We start from the raw sequence: 26,483 nt of genomic DNA on the forward strand, positions 1-26,483 counted from the left end.
GGAGGCCAAACTGAGGATGCTGGTAACAAAGAATGCTTTAAAAGCATCACATCACCTTACTGTGCTTCTGATTATGGCAGATGGTCAGAGACACAAGATAGAGGAGCCTTTCTAGCAGGACAGAGCGAATTCCCACAGATGTGAGAGTTGGAAATGGTGTGATCAGATCCCAAATCCCTACTTTCTTCATTAAGTCTTTGCAGACTGAATCCTTCCCTTGAGTCTTGGTTTGTAATCCAGGAACTTTCTGCTGCCTCCTCCTGAATTGTAACATTTCTACACAGTTTTTCCAAGTCCCTCAAAAGAAAAAAAAATTATCTTCATGTTTCTGAAGCTTTCCTTTAATATGTTCTCCCTAATACAGGCAAGCATCCTACTCTCAATAGTGGAGCTTGAACCTCATTCCTCATTTCTTTGCCCCTTTTCACAGCTACCAACCACTTCTTGGGCAGAAGTTTTTAGTGAAAATATTGCAGTAACTACTGCTATATGCTGATACTATTTAAGACCCTAATGCTCTCCTTGATTTCTGCACACCACACCCACCAACGATACTTTGAATACCACTGTAATTATCAAGGGCTAGATAGTAAATTCTGCTTTATCCTTCTTGCCATAGTGTTTTCTATTAATATTTATTTTGGCTTTTGAGCAAGAATATGTCTACACTAAGAACCTCTCTCCTGTTTTTTGCCTTTCTTTGAATAAAGCCCTTATTCAGTGTATTACAGCATAACACCTTTATACTCTCTTCTTAAACCAGTATAAGCACACACAGCCAGTAAAAAGAGGGGCCCAGTACCCCCATGGGACTGGGAAGATGTATGGCAAGCCAGACTGTGCAACCACATGTGTATTAATACTGGCACAGGAGAGAGCTCACAAAGAACGGAGCAATAATAACATCCGAGGGAATCAGCCAGGCTGCCAGGATTGGCGTGAGCACACCAAAGTGACAGTACAACAAAGGATTTTCTCTGACCCCAAGGGAGCTGGACGGCTCATTCTGCATTAGGCAGGGCTCTTCCACTTCCATCCGCAGGGTGGTTCTCCATACAGCGTGCTGTAGCCGACTGTCTCACTGCCTGAGATTTACGAGCTTTCCCTCGGCTGCTGCTCAGGCTCTTCTGTTTGCCTCGGCAGTCACAGCAGCTGGATGTCCACATCTGCTCCAAAACAATTCCTCCTTACCCAACACGTGTTACCAGGGCAAGGCAGGGAAGCCCTCCCTCGCAGCAGACAGGATGAAGTGAATGCCTTTGCCTACTTTTTTAATTGAGACAGACACATGCCAATTACTCTGACATGATGATATGAGGCGTGATTTTGATAACCCCTCCTTGGAAGCAAAGATAAGAAAGCCTGAGGTGAAGAGGGAAGTGACAACAAAGCTCCTGCAGTGCCTGAGCATGGAGTAAGTAAAAAATTGGGGGGTTATTTGGATTTTTTTTCCCCTCTCTTTTTGGTTGGATTGCTTTGTTCTGTTAAAAAAAAAAAAAAAAAAAAAAAAAAAAAAAAAAAAAAAAAAAAAAAACACCCACACAGAACAAAAAAATACCCCTTCCCCCAAAAACTTGCCTATCTTTTTGGAGACAACTTGGTATTTTCCTTCTTTCAACAGAGCTGAGCCATCTCTGGCAAAAGGGGGATCTGCCATAAATTGCCACCGAGCCCTGGGGTTCGGGTGGGAGTGGCCAGCAAAGCTTCCCGAGGCAGATTCCATTGCACTTCCCATGGGACAGGGCTGGGAAGTTGAGCTGGAACAGAGAACTCTGCCCTGCAGAGCTGTGCTCTCTTTGGGGGGCGGTGTCCAGCCTCTTCCTTTGCCAAGTTCTCAGCCTCTGCCGAAGGTGGAGCTGGTCCAGCAGGTCGTAAATAGTGGGGGGGGAAAAAAAAAGTGTGATCAGGATTGCAGCAGTGTGTGGTAGGGAGAATCAACAGAGTACAATAATTAACAAACTGTGCTTTCCTTCCCTTCTAAGTGTTTCAAAGCAAACTCCAGGTTTTTGGAGGTTATTATTATTATTGCTATTATTACTTCATAGGGACAGACACAAAGCATGATTTACCTCCAGTTTGCTTCTCTGTGTTCTTCACTCTTCCTCTAGCAGCCATGCCCCAAGTTGCTGCTCTTTTAATCGCATTCCTCTGCCCTCTTTCTTTCTCTGATTTTCCAGTTGTGCCCTGCTCTTTTCCCAGCTGGAAGGAAAGTTCTGTGTTCCTGGATGAGTAGTTTGAAGCCAAAAGGCACAATTAGATAATTTAGACCAGGGACTGCTAATCATAATGTGAAAATGCTCGAGGTAATTTACAGCCTAGGGCCAGACCATCCCTTACTGCTGTTGCTCTGAAGGCAGGGTGCTGCTATAATAAATTAAAACATTTGGGTAACTTGCCACAAGAGTATTACTTACTGAAAATGCACAAAGCTAAGTGGTAATATAACCAGGTGGTAATATAACCATGATACCAGGGATTGATATTTTCCAGGCCACAAAAAACTGTATCCCCTCTAGTCAGGACTATTGAAGCTGGTTCCCTGTGAGTGCAAAAGAGAGAGAGAGAGACAGAGACTGAGACTGAGGAGGCTACTGATAATCTGCTTTTGGCATCCTTGCAAGGGCACTCCTTGTATTTCGGTTGATGAGCAGCACCTGTTTCTGGCTCACCAGCTGCAAGCACTGAGAAACTGACTGTGCTCACACCAGCTGGGAGTTTTTAATTTATTCTCTCTGTCTTTTCCCACTTGTTACCTCTCCTCTTCTGAACATCTGTATTCCTAGAAGCTATGGAAGAAAAGGGGTCAACAGGATGGAACAGTAGGTGGCATATGGTATGCTGAATGGGCTTCCTTCAGAGCCATAATGTAATATGAAATTAATATTTGTAATTACATTTTGATATACTGTTTACTGAGATGAAGCTGTTCTGTAGCATGCTTTTGTACAAGGTGAAAAGCAAGCATCTATTTTCAGCCAACAGCTAAGCAGAGGGAGATTTTCTGCATCACCAGTAAATATTTCTATATATGTAATAATTGTAATTCACTTTTTAAATATTTAAGTAAGTGTTAAAGAATTTGGAGTTTTGCTCTGGTTTTGCAGCAGTGTGCAAATTATTTCCACCATCTGATGTTAGACAAAGAAAACTAGAAGGCAAATTCTTTTGCTCTGTGTAAATACAGTCTTTTAGCTTAATTAACAAGGATTTATTCCTAATTTTTCTGCTGGAGTTGGATCTCTCTTAGCATTTTTAAGAATGAGAAGTTCCTTTCACTGTGGTGGATTCCCAGTGAGCAGAGGCGTTGCCAGGCTTTTGGGGATGAAGGTGAAACATGGGATATGCCTGGCTTCAATAAATATTTTGCTAATGAGGAGGTGTTTTTGAAGTGGAGGTTTGTATTTTTTATTCTCTGTGAGTTTATCTCTTTTTTTTTCTTTCAATTCAATGCATCAAGAATGATTAATTCTAATAAAGGAATTCATTCAACAAGGGAAATAGAGGATGGGGAAACTGTCTAATGCTAAGCTACTATTGGAGGAGAAGGGACTGTTTTTCTAGCAGTTTCAGGCTTGAAGTTTGCTTTCTGTAAAGCAAAGCTGAAAAAAAAAAAAAAAGCCCAATCCAGAGCCTAGACAAGGCTGCTGGCTGGAGAAAGTTGTTACCAATCCTTGTTGGGTTAGGTCCACCTGCTTCAGCCCCATAATCAACTAAGCAAAACTTTTTTGGCTAAATCTCTTCAAGTTACTGTTGAGGCAGTTGCAGACTTTGTAGCATTACAGGCAAGTGGAATGAGTTTTCTTGGAAGTTGATTCATTTATGGTTGACGGGTTTGGAGAAGGAAATAGTAGAGCAGTCATATGTAGTAACAGCTGCTGAAAAGAATAAGTTTTGGATAAGGTTTGCAGATAATCAAAATTGTTTAAAGCCAGTGTGTCCACACAAAATTTGCTGGCCAGTTCTGCTGTTTGGGCCTCTGTGGGATTTGGTCTCATTTTGCAGAAATGTTTAGACTGGATTATTAGAGTCCTCTGATCTCTTATGGGGAGGTACCAGATTTAATAACTGATGCTCTGCACTTCTGGTTGTACCTTTAAAATACTTTCCTGGACAGCCTGTTTCAATGCTTTAGAACCATTTCTCTGAATAAATTTTTCCTAATATCCTGTCTAACCCTCCACTGGCACAACTTGAAGTCATTTCCCCTTGTGCTGTCACTTGTTATTTGGGAAAGGAGGCTGACTACCCCTTCACTTCAACCTCCTTTCAGGTAGCTGTAGAAAGCAATAAGGTCTGCCTTGTAAAAAGTTAGAAGGATTGATTGAATTTCTCTTTTACCTCTGACATCATGCTGGTGACTGTGCCCAATCTGTTGCTTTCTAGAAGTTTAAAATGCAGGACTGCATTGCTACAATGCAGAGCCATTGCTGCCATTCTCTTCACATTGGCAAGTTTCTGGTTCCTTCGTGAATGCATTTGTTTGTACTTGGACAAGTTAACATTGTGCTGTTTGAATTGACCGATCTGGATTATTTTTTCCCAAGAACCCTGGACTCAAATGAATCAGTTTTCCTGATGCTTCATTTTCTTTAAGTTTTTGTAGTTCCTTTCTTTACCATCATTTAGGAAATTAAACTGCATTAAAAATTATGTCATTATTTCCCCCCACCCTTTTTTTTGATCATGCCCTGACTGTGAGCACCACAGAACTAAAATTGTCTTTTCCTTTGTACAAGCCCTCACAGAAGTAGTCTAAGGTGTAAGGCTCTTGCACAGGTACAGCTTCCCTGTGAAATCTTGAAGGAGCAGGTTTCTTGAATCGAAGGATGCTATAATTTATAACACTGTCATTGTCTAGATGTGCACTGAGCGCAGCAGTGTCAACTTAGAACATAATTATAAGGAAAGCATAAGCACCAATTTTTGTAGTTTAGTAGGATTTCTTCAACATCTGATTGCCTGTGCCAGTGGCTTCTGATCTGTGCTTAAGATCATTGTTAATAAGGCTCTCAGTTATTGTGTAAGTCCATACTGAGTCTTGTAAACAGAAGTTACATAATAGTTGCCTGTGTTTTTCTGATGTTTTTTACTTATCTGATTCATTAAACAGATGTTGTACAATCCCTCAGTAATACTAGCTGCCAATTTTTTTTTCTTTGCATGTTTTCATGTTTTAAAGCAATGAGATCTGTTTCTCGAATGGAAGTCTGGCTATGCCTCTATCATAATTTCCAGAAATAGCATTCTAGGGAATTTTGAAAAGGTTTACATATGTATGTATCATATGTATGTTTTATACTCTTTCTTTCCCTATTGCCATATTGCTTTCAAAGTTTATTAGTGTTTAGTAACTGAACATACAGTCTTTCTCCATGAATTGCTGAAAAATAATCAGTTGGAGCTCTAAGCATGGTTATTTTATAGTGCACAATACTGCTACATAAAAACTTAGAATATGGGCTTGGAACAGTAAGCAGTATGTTACCTGAGGTAGAATTTGTCCTTGACCCTATTTTAATCCACAAGCAGGATCACCACAGGAATCAGCAAATACACAGCATTTAATACCATGAGAAAATAAAGCGCTGGGATGGGGTTGAAGACATAGATAAAAGCAGATTTCATAATGTGCTCCTTTTTTAATTTAAATATGAGACAGGCAAGGGTGGAGAGCATTCCTCTTGTTCCCATCTTGCAAAGAATGCCTGAGTGACTCAAAGGGGCTGTCAGGGACTGCTTGTGTCCCAGGTCCTTTTAGAGACCTTCCCTCTATAGCTCTGCCTAAATGTATTAGTGCTCTGAAAGGATTCATTGTGCCACTATAATTCCCTGCTACTCTTAAGAGATATAAAACTGGCAGAAAGATTTTTTTTTTTCCCCCCAACATCTGCAACAGAAGTGATCTTATGAAGTTTTGTGCGTCATATCAGTATTTATGTTTACTACTCTTATGTTCACTCCCAAAGCTTGTCAAAGGGAGAAGGAGCTGAGTGAATACCAGTGTTTGATTTTAGTACTCAGACATGTGTAAAAAGCCAAAAAGGAAACAGCAGTATAAAATACACAATGACTAAAAAAATAATGTTTTTGCTGGCAGAGAATTTGCCTGTTTACAGCAGGGAGTAAACAGCAGCGTTCTGTGCTCAGGTGCAGTGAAAAATTGGTTAGGTGAAGAGGAGGAAATACTGCTTGGCTCAGGCTGCAGAGATAAAAATCATCTCCCTTCTCCTTTGGTGTTATTTATTTACTTTACTTTTTTTGTTAGAAAAAGTGTTTGTTTAAAATTTACTTCTGTGAAAGACAATAAGTAACCATGGCTGTTAACTCTGTGTTAGGTCAGTAACCTAGTGGTGAGAAACAGAATGTGAGGTCTTTGCTTCCAGATAGAGTTTGGCTAGCAGGGAAAAATGTGAAGGTGTGGGATTTTTATTTTTTTTTTTTTTTTTTTCGGGGGGATGGGGTGGCAGGGGCAGTGCAGTTTGTTTCAGTTTTCATTTTTAAGTCATGCCAGCAGCAGTATGGGCCCATCTTCAGTAGTGAACGCATGGTGAGAAAGATGTAAATAGTCAAAGAAAAGTTTAGTCATAATTTGGATGAAAGCCAGTGAAAGTTAATACTTGTATTATTGGCAGTTTTCAAAGATCTGCCATTCCCAAAGCATGATATAATTTTTGAGAAATGCAATTTTTTCAAGTCTTTGCACCAGAAGCATCACAAGCTGTTAAGCAGTCATACAAAATAAGTATTACAAATAGATATTAATAACAGTAGCCCAATGTCACAACATAAAAACAACTATGCATAGTCATAAGTGCAAGGAGGTAAAAAAATAAAAAACTATCTCTGTCCCTGGTTATCCCTGCCAGTAGATTATATGAATCTGATAGTTTTAGCTGCTCTTCATCTTTCCATCTCACCAACTCCTACTGACTCCTCTAGAACACAGGCTTAAATTCAGCAATTGCTGTATTCAAGTAGCACAGAGAACCAAAATGTCAGCAAATAAATAAGGCTACTCCAGAAATGCTCAAGACCTCCTAAACTGTAAAATGTATTACAGCAGAGCTAAGTTCTGAAAGGAGGGGATGGATAGTAAACACTAGAAATAAACATGTCTTCAGCACAGGTATGCCTACCTTCCTAGAAAATGCAATGAAAACAGAAAAACAATGTGACAGAAGAAAAGGAGAACAAGCTAGTCCTTTTATCTCATCTGGAAGGCTGGAAAAGCTGTGTGGGAGAAACAAAACCATTTGTAGCATATTTTGTTATTATATCATCTCCTCTGAAGCACTGAAATAGAGCAGTGCCAGACTTTATACAAATTTTCTCAGAATTAACCAGATAGGAAATCCAGAAGAGGCAGTAGCCATGCTGTGCTAGTATTTGAACAATAAGGACTTTGTACTTTGCCTGGAATTCGTGTAAAACCTGCATAGCTGTTCCCATTTGATGGCTGTTCCAGTTTACTGGCTGCTGCTGGCAGGGATCCCAGTGTGTCCATGCTGGAGAGAGGGGGAAGGGAGAGCAAGAAGAACAGGAGCCAGTTCCTGCCTGCTTTCAGCCACACACCTTTTAGAGAATCAGGACTGCTCAGCACATCCAGGAGTAAGAGGGATTTTGGAACAAGAATAACTGAGAAGAGGGTTTGTTTTCCACATTGTTAAAAGGGGCTGTCCTTTTTTGTTAGTCCTGATAATCATTTTATTGTGGCTTACTGGCTTACAGAGGGAATTACTGTCTCATGTATTATTGGATTTCTGTAAGAGATTGCTGATTTTTAGAGGCTGCTGTTAGGTTTATAAATCACGGTGTGTTTTCTCATTTAATAGCTAAGGAAACTGGACAAACCCTAGGGCCCAGTAGTGGGTTTGTCACATCCTAGTGCTGTCAGAGAGAGTTCTGCTTTCAGAAGGAATCAAACCCTAACAGAAATGTGAATATGCATATTTAAATTGTGGTGGTTTTTTTAGTAAGTGTGGTCATTCTTGTAGTCCTTCAGTAAGAGGAATGTCCTAAAATAGCTTGCAGTAAATCAGATGGTGCCACATCCAATGGTATTTAGATCTTTTTAATACCATCAGTGCTCAGTTCAGGTTTATGATTTTTCTGAGGGACTATACATAAATTTCTGTCTAAACACTGATGTGCCTGCTGTGATCAGCTGTCTGTGATGTAAGAACCTGTGGGGAGAAAGCAGAGCTGTTGTAAGAGCTTGGAAAGCTGAACAACACCCTGGGAAGTCAAGTGGTTTAGTAGATACTCAGATCTGTCTGGATCTTTTGCTCCACTACAGCTCACAGGGGCTGATCCTCAGCTACTTGGTGGACTGAAGATTTTCACTGTAATAGTTTTGGCTTAATCCTGTACCACAAGCTCCTTAAATGTAATGCTGCCTAACAGTGGTTGGGAAGGCAGAGCTCCGCCTGTTGTTAATGCACCATGAAGATATTGCCATTGTAGGTGATGACCAGAGCCATCAGTCATCCTTTGTTGTCACAAATTAATGGCTTCAGGCACTTGCCTCATCATTGCCCCAGCTCACTGAGGCCTCAGGGGAGCTGCATTTAGGCTGTGACAGCACCACTGCACTGCCATCCCAAAAATATTTGAGATCCTAGTAGTAAGTCCTTTGCTTCATATTAATACAGCCTGCTTTTTTGATAGTGGGGTCCTGGCATCTGCATTCACAGTAAGGTCTTGCTTCAAACAGCCACTGCATTGAGTCAGAGAGGCTTTGCTGCTTTCCCATTAATCTCTGACCCATCCACTGGGCAGAGAGGATGAGCTTTCAGTGCTGCCTTTTGGGATCCTGCCAACAGCAAAGGGAAACATCAACACTGTAGAAAATTCCATACCTAACAGTGATCAAGTTTGTTGGGGTTTTTATTACTTTGCGTTGTTCTTGGGGGTTTTGTTGTTTGATTGAGGGGCTTATTTTTGTTTTGCTGGGGGTTTGTTTAGTTGTTTCGGTGGTGGTGAGTTTTGGGGGGTTTTTTTGGGTTTTTTATTTCCTGTATTGTCTCAGCCACAGCCAAACAAGAATCTAGATGTTGCTTGGAAAAATAATCAAGGGACCCCAAGTTCTGACTCTTTTAATACTGTTTTCCTGACCAGAAAAACAATATCTGCATTTTTTTTTTCCTGTCATATGGCTCATCCTCTGAAATGCATAAGGCAGGATTTACTCTGCTCTGTACAGTTTAGTATTCCTCAGACATTCCAGGTGAACTCTTGTGTACTAAAAAACAGAAAAAAAGCTCTCAGAAAGTGCTGTGTTTTTATTTTTGGAGGAAAAAAATCACAAGTCTTTCATTAGTCAAGATAGAGCTTTTCAGTTCTCTGTGTTTAGTAGTGACTCTGTGTTTACAAACATGTCTTGAGCTGTTATAGAAAGTAAATGTTCCGATTACTTTCAAGCTGTTCCTTGGTACAGCCAACAACATCTTTGTTCTTGTGCTGTTTTGAAATAGCAAGAAGTGTGGAAAAGTAAGGACAGTGGGTGGGATAGTTCCATTTTTTTTCTCTCTTCTCAGTGATGGAATGAATGACATCTCTAATTTACCTCAGTGTACTCCCCAAAGCTGAGCACCTGCCAGTCCCCACTGGAGCCAGTTTACCATGTACTTCTGCAGGATTGTTTGCACAGTTCCAGTGCAACATTATCTGTAGATCACTTAGGTCCTTCACAAGGAAAAGAAGTACTTTCCCAAGCCATTATTTTTTCCAAAGGGACTCTGTTTCAGCAAGCAGAAAAAAATCACTTCCACTCATAAAATTTGCTTCACCAGACAAAAATAAATATTTAACAAACAAAAATATTATTTCTAGATTTTTAAAGTCCAGGTTAGTTTCATAGGGTTGGCAGGTTGAAAAACTGGCTTGTTAAATTTACAAATGGCATTAAGGTTTGGAGTCATTTAAGGAAATAATCATAAAGGTATTTATGTTTCTAGTACCTTCTAGTTTCTAGAAGTTTTTAGTAACAATTCAGATAGAAACCCCTTCTTGAATGTACTAGATGGCATCTAAACCAAAGAACAATACAGCCCCTTTCCTAAGAATGGCTGTGATAACATTAGATTCTAGGATGGCTTTTATTTGATATATTTTTTGTAGTTTTCCTTAAAGTTCATCTGAGGTTAAGTAAAAAGTAAGATAATAGTTTTACCTCATTTGTAAAATGGTGAAAATATTCTTTTCAATAAAACCAACTGTTCTGTGCATGTATTGAGTAATAGGCACCTCTAGCTCTTTTTTAAAGCCTTTAACATTTTGCTTTCTTTCCAAATATTCACAAGGCCCCCTGGAGTTAGCAGCAGCTGTAAACAGACCAGACTTTGCAAAACTGCATGCAAAATCACCAGAACTTCTGGATTCAGATTTCTTTCTTTTCCTTTTTCTTCAGAATTTGTATGACTGACTATGTACCTGTTTCATAGAATGGAAAACTATGAAATTTACCATGGGAAACAAGGGTAAGAAAGACATTCACTGAGGTTCTTTCCTAGATTTTAGGTGTTGTGCTTCAGAAATCAAGCAGATAATCTTACATTTTCCCTGCTACCACCACCCCAATAGTACCTAATATGGGTTTGGCTCCATTGGTATTCCAAAACTTATTAGCCTACTTTTTATAAGACATGGAAGTTTAGGAGTGTATAGTGTATGGTATAGTACACTTACTATACATTGATCATATTGTAGTTTTAACCAATGAACTAATGTAGTATCTACTAATGAACTAGCAGGCAGAAGATGTGTTCTAGGACATGTATTTTACTTCAGGTGAGCATCTGTAAGCTTCCAACTGCAAACACTTTGAGCAGATAAATGTGCAAAGATATTCTTAGGGTCTCCCAGGAAGATAATCAAGTTTGAGCCTGCTGCTGCCCCTTGATTTTGCAGATGGCCCCGTGGCTTAAGGAGCACTTTGCAGACACTGTGTGTAGCAGGGATGCTGTAAATGCCACAATCAAGCCATTGCCATAATGACCAATCACCTTTGTGCTCCTGTCCCACTCATTCCAAGGGCCTTAACAGGAGCATCCGACAGCTCCATACAGGGGATGCCTTGGGACACTTGTAATTATCCAACCACTCATTCTCCTGGGAACATCTGCAGAGATCAGTGCAAATGTCAATAAAGAAATTCAGACACAAAACTCCTGTGTGAAATAATAATAATAATAACCCCAGAAAAATATGCTAATATTATAAAACTCAAGTACTTCTGTGCATACTTAGGAGCTCCATCTGCTGGCACTCTTTGGTTGCTGTTTGCACCTATACTGAGTCCCCATAAAACTTTAAGAATAGTAGTTTAAAGACTATTGTAAAACTTAAAACTGCTTTTTTGTAATGTTACCTCTTAACTTTTTGTTTTAGGAGATACTTAAACATTTGGCTAATCTTATGCCTGTTTCCAAGAACCTGTGTATCAAATCCTTACAAACCTAACTTTTTACTGATACTGGCTGATGACCTTGGTATTGGAGATGTGGGTTGCTATGGCAATGATACAATAAGGTATGAAATAAATTATCCCTTCCTAGTGAACTTCATTTAAAAAACCTACTGATGTTACTTAGCATTAAAATTCAATATTAATTTATTCATTTATCTAGATACACTTCTTTTCAAACTATGTACAAAATGCGTGTTCTACAGTAATTCCTACTGGGAGTCATAATTATACAGGCATGCTTGAGAAACTTTCTGGGACTCAGAACTTTGCAAACGTGTCTGTGCACTGTAGTTGTCAGACATGACTATAATACATAAATATCCATAATGCCAGGGCTGAAATATGAAGGCATGAGATTAGAATTTAATATCAATTAACAACTCTAGTAGACTTATTATGAAATGACAGATCAGTCTATGCGATATATTTATCCCTACTGCAGTAATAAATCTGTATATAGATTGATTGATAGAATGATGTGTCCTTGTCCAAGCCTATTATTTTCTTGGATGTTGTTTGTGAATAGACTCTTGTTCCCTTTGCTGCATGGGATTTGGGTGTGGAACATACCTGAAATACCTTGTGTCTTCCCCGCCCCCCCCACTTTTTTTTTTTTTAGTTAATAATAAAAGCACATATACTCATAGAAACCTCATTTCTAAGGAGTTGAGGTATCTCAAAAATACATATAAAACACAGAACCTTTCTAGCTGAGTTCTAGGTAAACAGATTTTTGTAAATTTGATTGTGATACAACAAAATTAGGACAATCAGTATGCCATGGATTTCTGTGTAATACATTTTCATCAGATGGGAATTTTCTCTTTAGGACCCCTAACATTGATGGCCTGGCAAAGGATGGAGTGAGACTTACTCAGCACATTGCTGCAGCAGCTGTCTGTACTCCAAGCAGAGCTGCTTTCCTGACTGGCAGATACCCTATCAGATCAGGTTGGGCCTCTCTCCAGTTAGTCTAGTCAGTGTTGATATTAAAAATCCCCTTAAATAAACCATGGTAAAGAACTGTTAATCTTGGGATTTGGTGTCTCAGTAAAATGGGCAAAAGTTAGAGATGACTAATGATTGATTTCTGTGGGAAAATCCCCATATAAAACACATTATGTGTGGCTAAATGACAATACAGAAATGGACAAAAATCCAAACACTACATAGCACCCAGAGGTAGAAAAAGAAACAAGAAAATTGTGTGATGCTGTGTTTCAGTGGCACTAGGATTATATGAAATGTAATATTTTTAATATCCTGGCAAACGTTTTCCCAGTGAAATGTGTCAGGCTGTAGAATAGTTCTCAGCAATTGTGCCTTAAAACAGATTTACTTCAGCCATGTGAATTTATGACAGAAGAATTCAGCCACTGCATATATCAGTAATAATCAGTGCAGCTTCTGATGTGATTCTGATTCACTGAAGGAGAAATGTAATAGTGAACTATACATTTCAGAAGAGTGTTCCCCTAACCCTGTAAGCCTTTTGTTCTGGATCAAACTTATTTGCTTTTTTTTTTTTTTCTTTTTTTGTTAACATAATAATTTGATAGAACTTTGATTATAAGAAATTGCCTAATATCCAAATGTAGGTCTTCCTGCCATTTGTAGACACCCCAGCACAGCTGAGGCATCTGCATTGGACTAACATATGATGACATGGAACTTGGAAAAGACACCATTTTGGAGGTCAAGCAGAATATCCTAGGACATAGGAAATGGCTTATAAAAAGGCACTGGGCTTAGGCAGCTGGGTCCCATTCATTAGAAAGCACAGTCAGAGAAGACTGGCTTCAGACACAATCTGAAGTCTGGCTTCTTTTATTCTAAAGACTATTATTCCCCTCTAGGCATGGCATCCAGCACTCAAAGGCAGGTTCTCTTCTGGAATGGTGGTTCAGGGGGGCTCCCACCAAATGAAACTACTTTTGCCAGAATACTCTACCAGCAAGGTTATTCTACAGCACTTGTAGGTATGAAACAAAGTTGTTGCCTTTTCATTTTTTTGGTATTCTAATTAGGTTACTTCTGTAAATGCATTTGATGGTCAAAATTTCCAGGATCAGTTAAACTAGATTTTCTTGTATGCATAACTTTCAAAATCAGCAGGGTTTTTAGAACACTGTCCACAAGTCTAATGTGAGTACAGCATATCTGGTAAATCCAAAATGAGGTGTATGTAATACATAAATACACACTGCAAATGGAAATAAATTCAAAGGAAAGAATCTTGTTTGCCCAGTACAGATTGCTTTAGGATGAACCAGCAGAGATATTTACTGATGTATTAGAGCAGACAAATGTCATCTACCAGTTGGCACCAAGACACTAGAGTGGTCTTAATTATATCAATTTCAGCACAGTGATATTAATGATATTGACTTCTGCAAGGTTTTTAAAACAACATCCTCATAGGCAAGCTCTGGAAGTGTGGATTGGATGAGTGGACAGGGAAGTGGGTTGAGAGCTGGCTGAATAGCTGATCCCAGAGTGTTGTGATCAGTGGCACAGGGAAAAGTTGTCACCAGTGGTGTCCCTAAGCACTAAGCCCAGTATTGTTTAACTTAATAATGAAGATAATTAGGGGACTGAAGTATATCTCTTATGAGGATCGGCTGAGGGAGATGGGCTGTTCAGCCTTGAGAAAGATGGTTGATAGGGGACCTCCTCAATGTCTGTCACTGCACTACTGCTGCACTGCTGCTCCCTGAGTCTGTCCCATTCCACAGCAGCTCCTCCCTTGGCTGCACCTTAACAGAGAAATACAGGCAGACACACCCTAATATAGGATTTAAAATCTTTGCTTTTTATTTCCAGGGAAGTGGCATATGGGTGTGAACTGCAAAACCCGCCATGATCACTGCCACCATCCTTTGAATCATGGTTTTGATTATTTTTATGGCATGCCTTTTACCCTTGTCAATGAGTGTCAAGGCACAGATGACCCTGAATTGGCCAAGTCTTTGCAAGATACATATTGGTTTTACACTCAGATGATCGTCCTTGCAGTATTTACTCTTGTGATTGGAAAACTTGCCAATTTATTCCCAGTAAAATGGAAAATAATCATCTGTCTGGCCACCTGTGGTCTCCTTCATTTCATCTCCTGGTTCTCCAGCTATGGTTTCACCAAGTACTGGAACTGCATCCTGATGAGAAACCATGATATCACTGAACAACCAATGAACCTACAAAAAACTACTTCTAATATGCTGAAGGAGGCAATTACATTCATTGAAAGGTAATCAGCAGAGGTGAGGAGCAGGCTGGGGGGCAGCAAGCAATACAAAGGGGTCCTGGCCAAATACTGTGCCTTCTGCCAGTAGGAATAGAAAAATGATCCTAGAGGGATGAATGGACTGTCATACAAAGTGTCATATGAAGTTAATGTTTTGCAAACAGAAGCATGATAGTGAGTTTTAGTTTTGTGGGGTTTATTTTTTTTTTCCCAAATGTCTCCTTCATTTATTATCAATAACCTCAATTGGAATTGAAAAAATGCTAAGCCTTTAAAAGTATTTGTGTGTTAAATCTGAGCATATCCATACTTCTGTCAGGATTTAGGAGTTGGGTGTTTGTTTTCTAAAGGAAATGTGAGGTAATATAAATTCCTTCTCTAAAACTTTGAGCATAGGTAATCTCATGTTCCTGGGATATCTTACCTGGCTTGATGTTGAAGCAATACAGTTTCACTGTGGGTGATATCTGCCTCTTCCATGAGGACACCTCAGGTGCTCATGGTGCACATCCATGTTTAAGTTTAGGCAAGTGAGTCCTCCTCTCCTTGCTTTCAGGAATGTGTCAGTCTTTTGGCTATGACCACTTCTAGTTGTTTATTTAATGTTTTGCATGTCTAATTTGGAACTGGAAAAAGAAAGGACCCATTACTTTTTTGGTCTTAAAACATCTTTAAGGGGTATGTTTTAATGCTTCCCACAACCTCAAAGCCAAAAAGATGTCAAAATAAAAATTGTTTAGATCTCAACAATATAAATATAAATTGAGAGAATAACTGCAATACCACTGTTATATTTTGGGTTGAGTGAGAGTTTGAAGAGAAATGACTATTGTTTTCTTTTATTTCAGAAACAAGCGCAGACCATTTCTTCTCTTTGTTTCCCTTTTACATGTTCACACCCCTCTCATTACCACAGAGAAGTTTCAGGGAAGAAGCAGGCATGGCCTGTATGGAGATAATGTAGAGGAGATGGACTGGATGGTGGGTAAGTGTTGGTCTTGAAGAAAATTCTTCATTCACTTGGATGTGGAAAAATTAAAGGGGCCATCACCAAACTCCCTTTTGACATATGCAAAACACAGTGCACTCACCTTGGTTACCTAGTTGATTTCAGAAATTTCCATACTGCAACCATACAATGCATCTTTTTTTTTTTCTTTAGATGAAAGCTTAAACTTTCCTTGTGAGGATTTGTTCATTATCTTTTTAAAAATTACATGCTTCTGCACTGAAGTGTTAAATGCAGTCAAATAATCAAATTGTGTCCCTGATCATGTTGTTAATCAAAATGTGTGCTATTTCTCCAGCTCTGTTCTTAGAAGATGTAAATAGTCACTGCTTAATAATACATTATATGATGATTGTTTTGTGTGCTTATACATTTTTATTTTAAAAAAATCAGAACCCTCTCCTAGCCAAAAGTTAGCAAGTTTCACTTAATAAATTGTGTGAGGTCAGTGATGACTCACTTAGCTCATAGTCTAGGCTCTTGACTACCAATCAGGTTAAACTGCTGATTGGTTAATTTGGTTTAGAAACCTAACTTTTATTTAGTTTTTTATTTTCAATGAGAGAGAGATAGCTACTCTTTCTATGCTGTCAAAAATAAAGGCTCTATTAACAAATTGCCTCCTGTCAAGGCCACGATTCAGTTCCTTTTTCATTTAATTTCCTTCTTTTCATTTCAATTAATTTTTCCCCCAGTAATCATGTCTACAAAATCATAATTTGAGAGGAACCTGATTGCCTTCAATGGACAGGCTGAAAACTCCTGCAAGATCCAGCTGAACCAGAGGACTCAGACATGCTCCTCTTTCCTCTTTTGGCACCAGCCACCTTCAAACATAGGCTCTGTAAGCAGAGATGGATAGCAGAAGTCAAGATATAAAGAACATGTTGTTGAAACAGGATAGCAGCTAGTGAGGACAAAACTTTCCAGAGTTGGATAGCTCTTGATTTGGGGTCTAATTCAGAATACACATAGACTTAATCTAAACATTTTTTGTGTTTGGTGAGGTCAATAAATAGTTTCACCAAGGAGAGACAGGAAAGGAAAGGAAAAGAGATTGAGCAAAAGTGGTGATCACTGGCTTGTGCTTTTTTCTTGTGCAGTTCAGCTTTTGCTGCTGCTTTTGTAGGTATGGAAGCTGTTCTTGGCAAATGTATTTGATAAAGAAGATGATGACGACAATTAATTGAAGATAAATCACATTCTATGTAAACATTTGATGGGGTCAGTACAGAAAACATGCCTTATGAAGTTAGGTTTGAATTACAGTCTATTAAGATTTTATTGCCGACATCAGGAGATTATTTTGGTTGATAGTATGCAGCCTGGTCTCAGAGTCCTTGTTCAGTTCCTGGTGAGACACAGCAGTTTTCTATGGTTAGTAATCAGAGCAGCACTATTATTTAAGCTTTTCAAGATGTTTCAGGCTACATAGTGAAGATAATTCTTGATGCAGAATCTACAGAACAAAGCTGACAGAGTATTTTGAGTAGCTTGAATAAAAGTATAACTCATTTATTTTCCAATTTTTTTCATATTTTTATAGACACCAGAAACAAATGTTTAAACACTCATCAGCTTTCTCTTATAATTATAATGGGCTCTTATAATTTCAAAGAATCATAGAATATGCTGAGTTGGAAGGGACCATACAGGATCATAAAAGTCCAACCCCTGCTCTTGTGCAGGACACCCCAGGAATGAGTATTGTCCAAAAGTTCCTTGAACTCTGTCAGGCTGGTGCTGTGGCCATTTTGCTGCAGAGATTGTTCCAGTGCCCAACCACTCTCTGACTGGAAAACTTTTTCCTGAGCTCTTACCTAAGCCTCCACAAACACAGCTTCATGTTGTTTGCTCAGGTCCTGTTACTAGTCCTGAGAGTGAAGAGATCAGTGTCTGCCCCTACGTTACCCCTTCATAAGGACGTTGAGAACTGCAAAGAGATCTTCCTTCAGTCTCCTCTTCTCCAGGCTGAACAGACCAAGTGACCTCAGCCATTCCTTATAAGGCTTTCCCTCAAGGCCCTTCATCATCCTCAGGGCCCTCCTTTGGATGCTCTCTAATGGCTTTGTACCTTTCTTATACTGTGGCACCCAAAACTGCCCCCTGCACTCGAGGTGAGGCTTCCCCAGCTCAGAGCAGAGCAGGACAATCCCCTCCCTTGCCTGGCTGGCCATGCTGTGCCTGATGTCCCCCAGGACACCCCAGGATGGCCCTCCTGGCTGCCAGGGCACTGCTGGCTCATGTTCAACTTGCCACTGAGCAGGACCCCCAGATCCCTTTCTGCAGTGTTGCTTTCCAGCATCTCCTTCCCCAATGTACACACATATCAAGGATTGCCTTCTCTCAGCTGCAGAATCCTGCACTTTTCCTTGTTAAACTTCACATGACTGGTGATTGCCTTTCTCTCTCATTTGTCAAAGTCTATTTGTGTTGAATCTGGTAGTTCATAACAAAACTCATTCAAACAAATGGAAAGAGTCAGTCTTCACTGAATGTGGAGTCAAGACCTAAAAAATCTGACTGCATCTTCTGATGTTTTGCTTTGTTTATAGGGAGGCTTCTGGATGTTATTGACAAAGAGGACTTGAAGAATACCACATTCATTTATTTTGCATCTGATCATGGAGGATCCTTAGAGGCTCACAGAGCAAATTCTCAGTTGGGTGGATGGAATGGGATATATAAAGGTAAAATGTTAGTAGTTTGTATATGCAGACTTCCTCTTTAAAAAAAAAAAAAAAGAGTGATAGAAAAATATACCCAAACAGACTACATTTAATAAACTATATGATGGGATTATAATCTTGGATTTTAGGGCTGAAACAAAGTCAGGGCACCTGCTATTTATAGGGCTGGGGCTGAGTAGAGGGGCAGGACCACTTCCCTCAGTCTGCTGGCAATGCTCTTCCTAATGCGCACCAGGATTCCCATGCTCTTCTTGGCCCCAAGGACACTGCTGGCTCAGGGAGTGCTCACTGTTCACCAGAACACCCAGATCCTTCTCTGCAGAGCTGCTTTCCAGCAGGTCAGCCCCAGCCTGTAATGGGGCATGGGGTTATTCCTCCCAAGGTGCAGGACCTTGCATTTACCTGTGTTGAATTTCAAAAGGCTCCTCTCTACTGATTATCTATGTCAACACTGGCAGGTATCCTGGTGCCTATTTTTCTTACTATAGTTCTCCAGTTTCTCACCCGTCCTATATAAGTTTCTTCTAGTGTACCTATGACTGGCTTGCAACACAGTGACAAAAGCTCTGTGGAAATTAAGATCTATGGTATCTCTTGTATGTGCTTCCTGCAGATTACTAAGCCTTGAAAGCCACTGTGACATCTTGGGCAGCTTGGCACTTAGTGTATAATGAAGACTGAAAGCTGTCACAAGTCTCCCTACAGAAGAAGAGTCACGTGCACGTTGACCTTGTTCAGCACCACAATGCACATTGTATTGTCTAGTACTAAGTTACTTGATGAGCCACACAAGCAATGTTTGATACAGCTGACACCCACCCACACACAGTCCTAAATGTAAAATTAATCTTTAGTTCTTGATATGAAGACTCCATGGCAGTAACAGATGCAAAAAGGCCAAGAGGCTCACTTGAATAGCTTACAAACTAATCTAAGGAATTCACTTCCACTAGCTGAACACAAGTATATTAGTAACAAGAGAGTCCAGAGGGGAAAGAGAAATGAGACTGGGGAGTTCAGGATGAGAGGACAATGATGAAATCATGCCTGCTTAGAGAGAAATCGAGAGAGGCTGCAATATCAATTTAGATATCAATAATAGAAAGACTTTACTATTTATGTCCACATACAGCAGACAGACATCCCAGTGAGACAAACTGACAAAATTAAAAAATACAGTTTAATTAATAACTATCTGTAAAACTCACTCTTGCTATTGAGAACTGTGTATTAAAAACAAGCAGATAAATAAGACACACATACAAATAATGAGAAGAGCCACTGCTGATAGTCTACTCTTTTCCAGGATTTAGTATGTTTTCATTAGAGGTACATGAAATACCCTAAAAGTTTTAAGACATTTTCCTATACGTGCACAATAAGCATCTGGTATCTTCAATTCTTTTCTTTTTGATACTTCTCCCCCTTCTATAACAGGTGGAAAAGGAATGGGAGGCTGGGAAGGAGGAATCCGTGTCCCAGGTATAGTTAGGTGGCCAGGAGTGTTGCCTGCGGGGACAGTTATTGATGAACCTACAAGCCTTATGGACATTTATCCTACAGTAGTTCAACTGGCTGGAGGGGCAGTGCCTCAGGACAGGTATAGAGGTGGCTTTATAAATCATATTGCTTCTCTTTCTTTATTCAGACAGAAACTGACTGTGTCGTGTATCCTAACAGCCACACATTAAATTCTCTTTGTTTCTAAACCAGGCAATTCTCTAGTTTTTTTCTGCACAGCTTTCCCCATCTTGTCTGCATATGTGAAAAAGGCAAAGAAAAAAACCTGTATGTTTTATCAAGGATCATTTAGATGACTCAATTCTCCTATCACTGAAAAGTAACTTGGTTGATTTGGGACATTAGGATGACTGAAAAATACAGACTTCTCTAAAGGACACGTGAAAGTGTGGGTGGCTAAGCCATTTCAGCAAAAATCGTAGAAGTACTGGTAGATCGTAACTGAACCCAGTGACAACCCAGATTGTAACTAATTGCTAGGCAGTTCAGTAAGTGGCTTCTTTTTTTTAAAATTAATTTTACAAAGCCTGGAGCTTTGCCACAGAGGTGGCAAAATTAAAACCTGTGAATCATGCCTTCACTATTGTTATCACTTCCAGAAAAATTACAGTAATGGTGTCTGATGTCCCCAGGCAGGATGTGTGAACTAGCTGTACATCCAAAAACTTCTAGTAACTACTAATTGCTGTCTCCACACATTCATCCAATTAAAAATCTCGGGGCTCATTAGCTAAACAGTACCTTGCTTTAGTGATGACACTTGAAATCTTGACACTGCACACATAGAGTGAGTACTGCTCATGCTTCAGCTGCAGACTTAAAATTCTGAAGCTGTCTGGTGACTCTGGTCCTCTCCATCAGGGTCGTGGATGGGCACAGCTTGCTGCCCCTGCTGCAGGGGACAGAGCAGCACTCCAGGCACGAGTTCCTGTTCCACTACTGCGGTGCGTTCCTGCACGCAGTGCGCTGGCACCAGAAGGACAGTGAGTATAAACAGCCCTCTCCTGCAAGCCAGAAATGATGTAATGTCCTCTAGATTCCAACAGAATATAATGTAAAAATGTACATATACACATATATATGTATGGAATACGTTCATTGTCTCAAACTCTCAGTTCTTCTGCAAGGCCTCGTTGTTCGTTGTCCTGCCTCACGTGAGATAAAGGGGTTTGCTTCCTGGGAAGTAGAGCTTCAAGAATGCCTCACTATTCTTAGAGCTCTCTCTTTGTTTCTCTGTAATACACACCATTTTTTGTGAACACAGAATGTTTCTGGGCAGAGAAATCTGTGTCTGACTGCCCCACTTCCTGGAAAATATTCCTGCTGGAAGAGTCATGCCACACTTTCTTAATGAGAGGCTAAATTCATACTCCAATCAAATGGGGCATTTGAAGAAATGTTTTTCAGGTTCTCCTGATGTTTTTCTTGCCTAAATTACATTGCTTGTCCTTCTAAACTATGTAAGTTCTACTTAAGTAGCTATATCTGAATACAGCATGCAGATGCAAGGTGGACTTTGTGGCATTTCATGTTCCTGTGTGCACATCTAGATTTCTTATGCATGCCTTTCTACAATTTTTCCCATTGAACTCTTCATGGCAAGGGGCCTAAAAACAATACCATGTTCTGCATATAAAACACCAGCTAATCAAAGATATATAGCTCAGCTTTCAGCCAGGTCAAAAATTTTTATTTTTTTACTGCAACTGCAGTTTCTTTTGATTGGGCTGACAGACCAGGCTGTTTTAGTTCATTTACAATTATGTCACACTCACATTACTTATTTATTATCTGTTAACATCTGTCTCTTGATCATCCTAGATACAAAGCCATTATGTCTTGGTGTCGCCCAGGCAGGACCTATCCTTTAAGGCTCTCACTGAAGCCAGAAGAATGCTTTGTTTCTATGTTAAAGAGTCCTTTCCTTTACCTCTGCTGCATAAGTCTTATTAGTGACAGTCCATTTCTTTCTGCTCATTAAACTGATTGATTGTTACAAGATGGGTTTGAGACATGTTTGGATTGAAGCAGCAGGTTTCCTTTCCCTTGGATATATTAAATTTACACGCTGTCCTAACATGCACATGCAACCTTCAGATTCTGTCAGAGCTACTTCAGTAGCAAATTGTATATCCCTCTTTGCCTCTTGGAGATGAGTGAAACCCCCACAGCTTTTATCAGCGCTGATTTATACTTTCTTTTTTTTTTCTTTTATCCTTCTGTAACGCAGCTGTCTACTCAGCTCACCAATGCAGGTTAATTAGAATCAGCCTCTCTCTATCCTTCTGAGTGAACTAACAAGGACTTGTCTGTCTCCCACTCTGCAACTCCAGTAATTATTTGCAGCTATGAAAAGTGAATGTTAAAATTTAGCAGAATCAGAACAGTTCTCCCCAGACACTCTACACTCACTACCATATAGTGTATACATTATAAAGAATTCAGCTCAATTACTTATGGAAAAGAATGACTACTTAGTTCAGTTTTTCTGATTAATAATTTCTATGTACATCAGGTAAGTCCATATGTCCATCTCATATAATAAATGGTTATTTTACTAATATCATAACAGCACTCCAACTAGAGCTAGATACTCAGAAAAAATGCATGTCCCAGAGAGTGCTTATTTAACTCCCTGTAAGAAATATCTATGCTGCCTGACCAACAGACATAAGAAGCAAATCCCATGTTCTGGGCACCTTGATATCACAGAGGATGCTTGCACTTCTGTCACAAAACAAACATTCTTTTGTCCCTTAAGACAGGGACAAGCTTGAGGATGCACTGGACATCCACCAGCAGCAAAGCAAATACTCAAACAGACCTAAGGAGAATCTGTCTGCCCTCATAAGCTGTCAGAAAGTTGAAATATTTCATCTTTATTTCCAGATCCATGATATTCTGAGCTGGAAAGGGCCCATAAGGATGATCAAGTCCCACTCTTAAGGAAATTACTCATCCGGGAACTGAACCCACAACCTTGGCAGTATCATCACCATGCTCTAACCCTTTTTCTTTCAGAAGACATTTTTTATCCTTTCTTTCACAATTTCAGAAATGGAGATTTCTAAAATTTATCTTCATTTTCTTACACCTAAACATTTCAAAACCATTGAGACAGTATCCCTCCACAAAAGTGCAGAAGCAGGATGTAGAAACTGTGTGGTGAAAATAAAGAAATACAGTGCCAGCCAGTATTATTTTAATCTAAGATATTACCTTAGATATTAACTTATTTGTTCCCTTTCACCTTTTAAGAAGTTTTAAAATTCTATTTATCACAAAATGTTGTTCTAGGATAGTGACAAGAGAGAGACTGATGAATAAAGCTGCAGCCTGCAGACATAAAGAAGGCTCTAGACACAAGAGAAGAAAGGAAGAAAAGTTCAGCTGACTCAATTGAACCAAAAAGAAAATTCTATGTAGGGACAATGCAGTTGTCAGCTCTTTAATGCTTTGAGCACAGAAGTGACTGCAAGTGTTGAATGTCCCCTTTCTTCTTGTCTCTTTTTTCAGACATACTGTCTAATTGCTGTCTTCTTGCTGGGCACATCCTTGCCTCTGAGTTCAGTGTAGTGCTTTCTAAATGTGAGGTAAAGAATAGGAGAAAAAGGACAAGGGAGGGAGAAGTAAAATATCCTGATGTAATGTAATGTAAGTGCTAGTAATGTACTAGGACTACATTCATTTGTAGTCCTAGTAATTTACCACTTTTTCACCACAAGTTACAAACCTGTGCTTATCCCAATTTCTGCCTAAATGTACTTCTTCACTCAAATGTACAAAGCCAGAAGAAGAACCACCCATCAATATATACACCCAGAAACTGGGGACTACGTTCTCCATTTTCCCACCTCCAAGAGGCGTGGAAATTTTTAAAGGAGACCAAGAAAGTGGCAGACTCCATCTGTACTGAAACTATTGGGCTAACCATCCATATGCTGCACATGGTACCCAGAGCCAAGGGGTACCCGTGAGTCACAAAAACCATTTGAATCCCTGCCAGCTTCCACACCACCTTTTCCCTGTATGCAACAGCCATGACATAAGCTTCCCCTTGGAACAACAAAGCAGATCACTTAAACATGAACCAACCTTTCAGGGACCACCCCCAGCTCCTAATGACATTAAGCTGTTCAAATGTGCTTCTCCTGTGACAGGTGGCACCGTATGGAAAGCTCATTATGCTACTCCAGTATTTCAGCCAGAAGCCTCTGGGGCCTGTTTCAGAAGAGGAATTTGTCCATGTTTCGGGGATGGTGTAACCCATCACGACCCTCCTCTACTGTTCAACCTCTCACAAGATCCATCTGAGGCAAATCCTCTACCAGCTGACACTGAGCCCTTGTTTGACACTGTGGTGAGGAGAATGAAAAGAGCTGTGGAAGAGCATGGCAAGACTCTGACCCCAGTCCCACAACAGCTGTCTCCTTACAACAATATATGGAAGCCCTGGCTGCAGCCATGCTGTGGGACGTTCCCGTTCTGTTGGTGTCATGAAGAAAATAACAAAGCATAGTCTAATACCAAAGTCAAAGTACAGTTAGCTTTAAAGAAATTGATAATTTTTCATATTCACATAGCTACAGTCATAAAGAGATTAAAGATTAAATAATACTGGGATAACGAAAAGGGACATTAGTGACTGTTTTTTTCAACCTTTTCTCTTATCCATGGTAATTAATTAAAGCTGTGGTAAAAAAAAAATAAAAATTAGGGGTCATCTGTATAATCTATCTCTCAAGTGAATAATTCAGGATTAAATACCAAATAAATGAATCAAAATTTATTTTCTTACTGACAATTCAAGCAAATTATGACAGATAAAAAAGCAAATTTTCAATAGCAATTGTCTGTATAGGAAGTATGCTTGTTGAGAGAACAGGACTGAGCCCAAGAGGGTATCCCTATCCAGGCCATATGTTTTTAATGAAAATTAACCTTTTGCACAAAAATTAAAGGATTATGACAATGAAAAAAATAATGAAATATAAAATTGCACATTAGTTTGGAAATATACCAAAATGCGTTGGCCTCTCAGAAATAAGCACCTATTAAATCAGAGAATTTTTTTGCCTCATCATCTGTACATTGATTTGTCTGTCATGAAATATTTCCTGGAGAAAACTGAACTGACAAGGATGTTTTAAAAATTAGATAGCTAAAGTTAGCATTTCAAGAGCAGTAGCAAAGTACCTAGCTATTCTGAAATGTTAAACCACAACAATTCTTACTGATATGTGTTTTCCATGTGGTTAGGTCATCTCATTTGTAAGAACACTGAAAAGCAGCACCTGGCTGCCTTGAGAAGATTGCAAAATTTGGGAATTATCTGAGACCATTTCATAAGCCTGCATGTCCTACTTGAGTGACAATACCTCTGATTTCATAGGAATGCCATTATGCCTCCTGAAAAATATTCTTTGTTTTGTGAAAAAGCACTGTGTTTTCAGTAGGAGGTGTTAAAAAAATTCACCTCACAGTCTCATCACTTCTGTATACAGGTCATCTTCCCCAAGCCAAAGAAGTGTCAGCACTCCGTACAGTCATTAGGGAAAAGGAGGGTATTAAAATACCTAATCCTCTCTTGCTGCCCTTAGGTTAAATAAATTCATCTCTCAAGATATAATCCTAACCATGCTCTTGCAGGGATTTTGTGTCAAAACAGATTTTCAAATGGACGTTCCTGTATTTTTTCCTCCCCTAAAAAAGTGGATTGTGGGCAAGAGACTGAGATTCAAACTTCAAAGTCTTCCTGAACACTGTATGTTCAAGCCCTACTATACAGGTAATGGCCACCCAGGCTTTTAAAAGTATGAAGGGATGGTAAGAGCAGCAGAGCAGTTACTTCAGGTGGTGTGTTTCCTTGAAGCTTGATGTCTTGAGGAGCCACACCTGTGCAGCTCTATTCAGGCCCAAGGTTGCCCGTGTGTATTTTTTTGCCTTTTAGAAACAGGCAGAGACAAGAAGGCCCATAGCTGCCACAGCAGATCCCTTTCACCACCTTTGGGACAGAAGAGAATGCATGCCTGGATGATGCACCCTGTGCAGTGTTTCAGGGAACCTCCTGACTTACACCTCAGTATGCTAGGTCAGGGTTGTGGTGAGTCACTGCTGTTTAAACAGCATAGGTTGTGACGATGATGCAGCACGAAATGCAAGCCTCATAAATAGCTGAGCAGGCAGATTTCCAGGTTATTTTCCATTTCACCTTTTCTCTAAAAGGCCACCAAGAAAGTTATGCAGAAAACATTCCACATAAATCATCGAGCACGCATGAAAATGAATGATTGGATGCCTCAATGACACAATAGAAGTATCCAAAAACATGTTTGTTCTCACTTTTTGATGGTGTTTAAATCTGCACCAGAATTGCTACACACTTGTCAGATTTGACACTTCTCTGTGGCTGACAGGAACTGAAACCAGAGCAGCTGCATTTCACTGGATTCATGCAGGGAGAAAAGAGCATAAAAAGACTACACATTTTAAAGCCAGTTTGGCTGATTCAGAGATGGAGAATGAATCCTACTGCTCAGTGGGGAACAAAGC

At 39.7% G+C, this 26,483-nt stretch overlaps 1 protein-coding gene across 4 annotated transcripts; it reads left to right on the top strand.

The window, feature by feature from the left end:
- Nucleotides 1–1,100: 1,100 nt before the first annotated feature.
- Nucleotides 1,101–24,866, top strand: LOC121345321 (arylsulfatase D-like). Of its 4 annotated transcripts, none has more exons than XM_041422109.1 (11): nucleotides 1,101–1,414; nucleotides 10,409–10,478; nucleotides 11,389–11,529; nucleotides 12,297–12,418; nucleotides 13,324–13,446; nucleotides 14,291–14,714; nucleotides 15,560–15,696; nucleotides 18,276–18,410; nucleotides 19,848–20,010; nucleotides 20,793–20,914; nucleotides 24,092–24,866. In XM_041422109.1, exons 2-11 carry the CDS (start codon nucleotides 10,426–10,428, stop codon nucleotides 24,448–24,450), a joined length of 1,779 nt encoding a protein of 592 aa, XP_041278043.1. In that variant the 5' UTR covers nucleotides 1,101–1,414; nucleotides 10,409–10,425; the 3' UTR covers nucleotides 24,451–24,866. The 4 variants fall into 4 exon arrangements, with proteins under 4 accessions (XP_041278043.1, XP_041278042.1, XP_041278044.1 ...); XM_041422108.1 differs by lacking the exon at nucleotides 1,101–1,414 and adding an exon at nucleotides 2,663–2,833; XM_041422110.1 differs by lacking the exons at nucleotides 1,101–1,414; nucleotides 19,848–20,010; nucleotides 20,793–20,914 and adding an exon at nucleotides 2,663–2,833.
- Nucleotides 24,867–26,483: the final 1,617 nt, after the last annotated feature.

The sequence above is a fragment of the Onychostruthus taczanowskii genome, unplaced genomic scaffold, assembly GCF_017590055.1.
Source record: "Onychostruthus taczanowskii isolate IOZ18803 unplaced genomic scaffold, ASM1759005v1 scaffold71, whole genome shotgun sequence".
NCBI lineage: Eukaryota > Metazoa > Chordata > Aves > Passeriformes > Passeridae > Onychostruthus > Onychostruthus taczanowskii.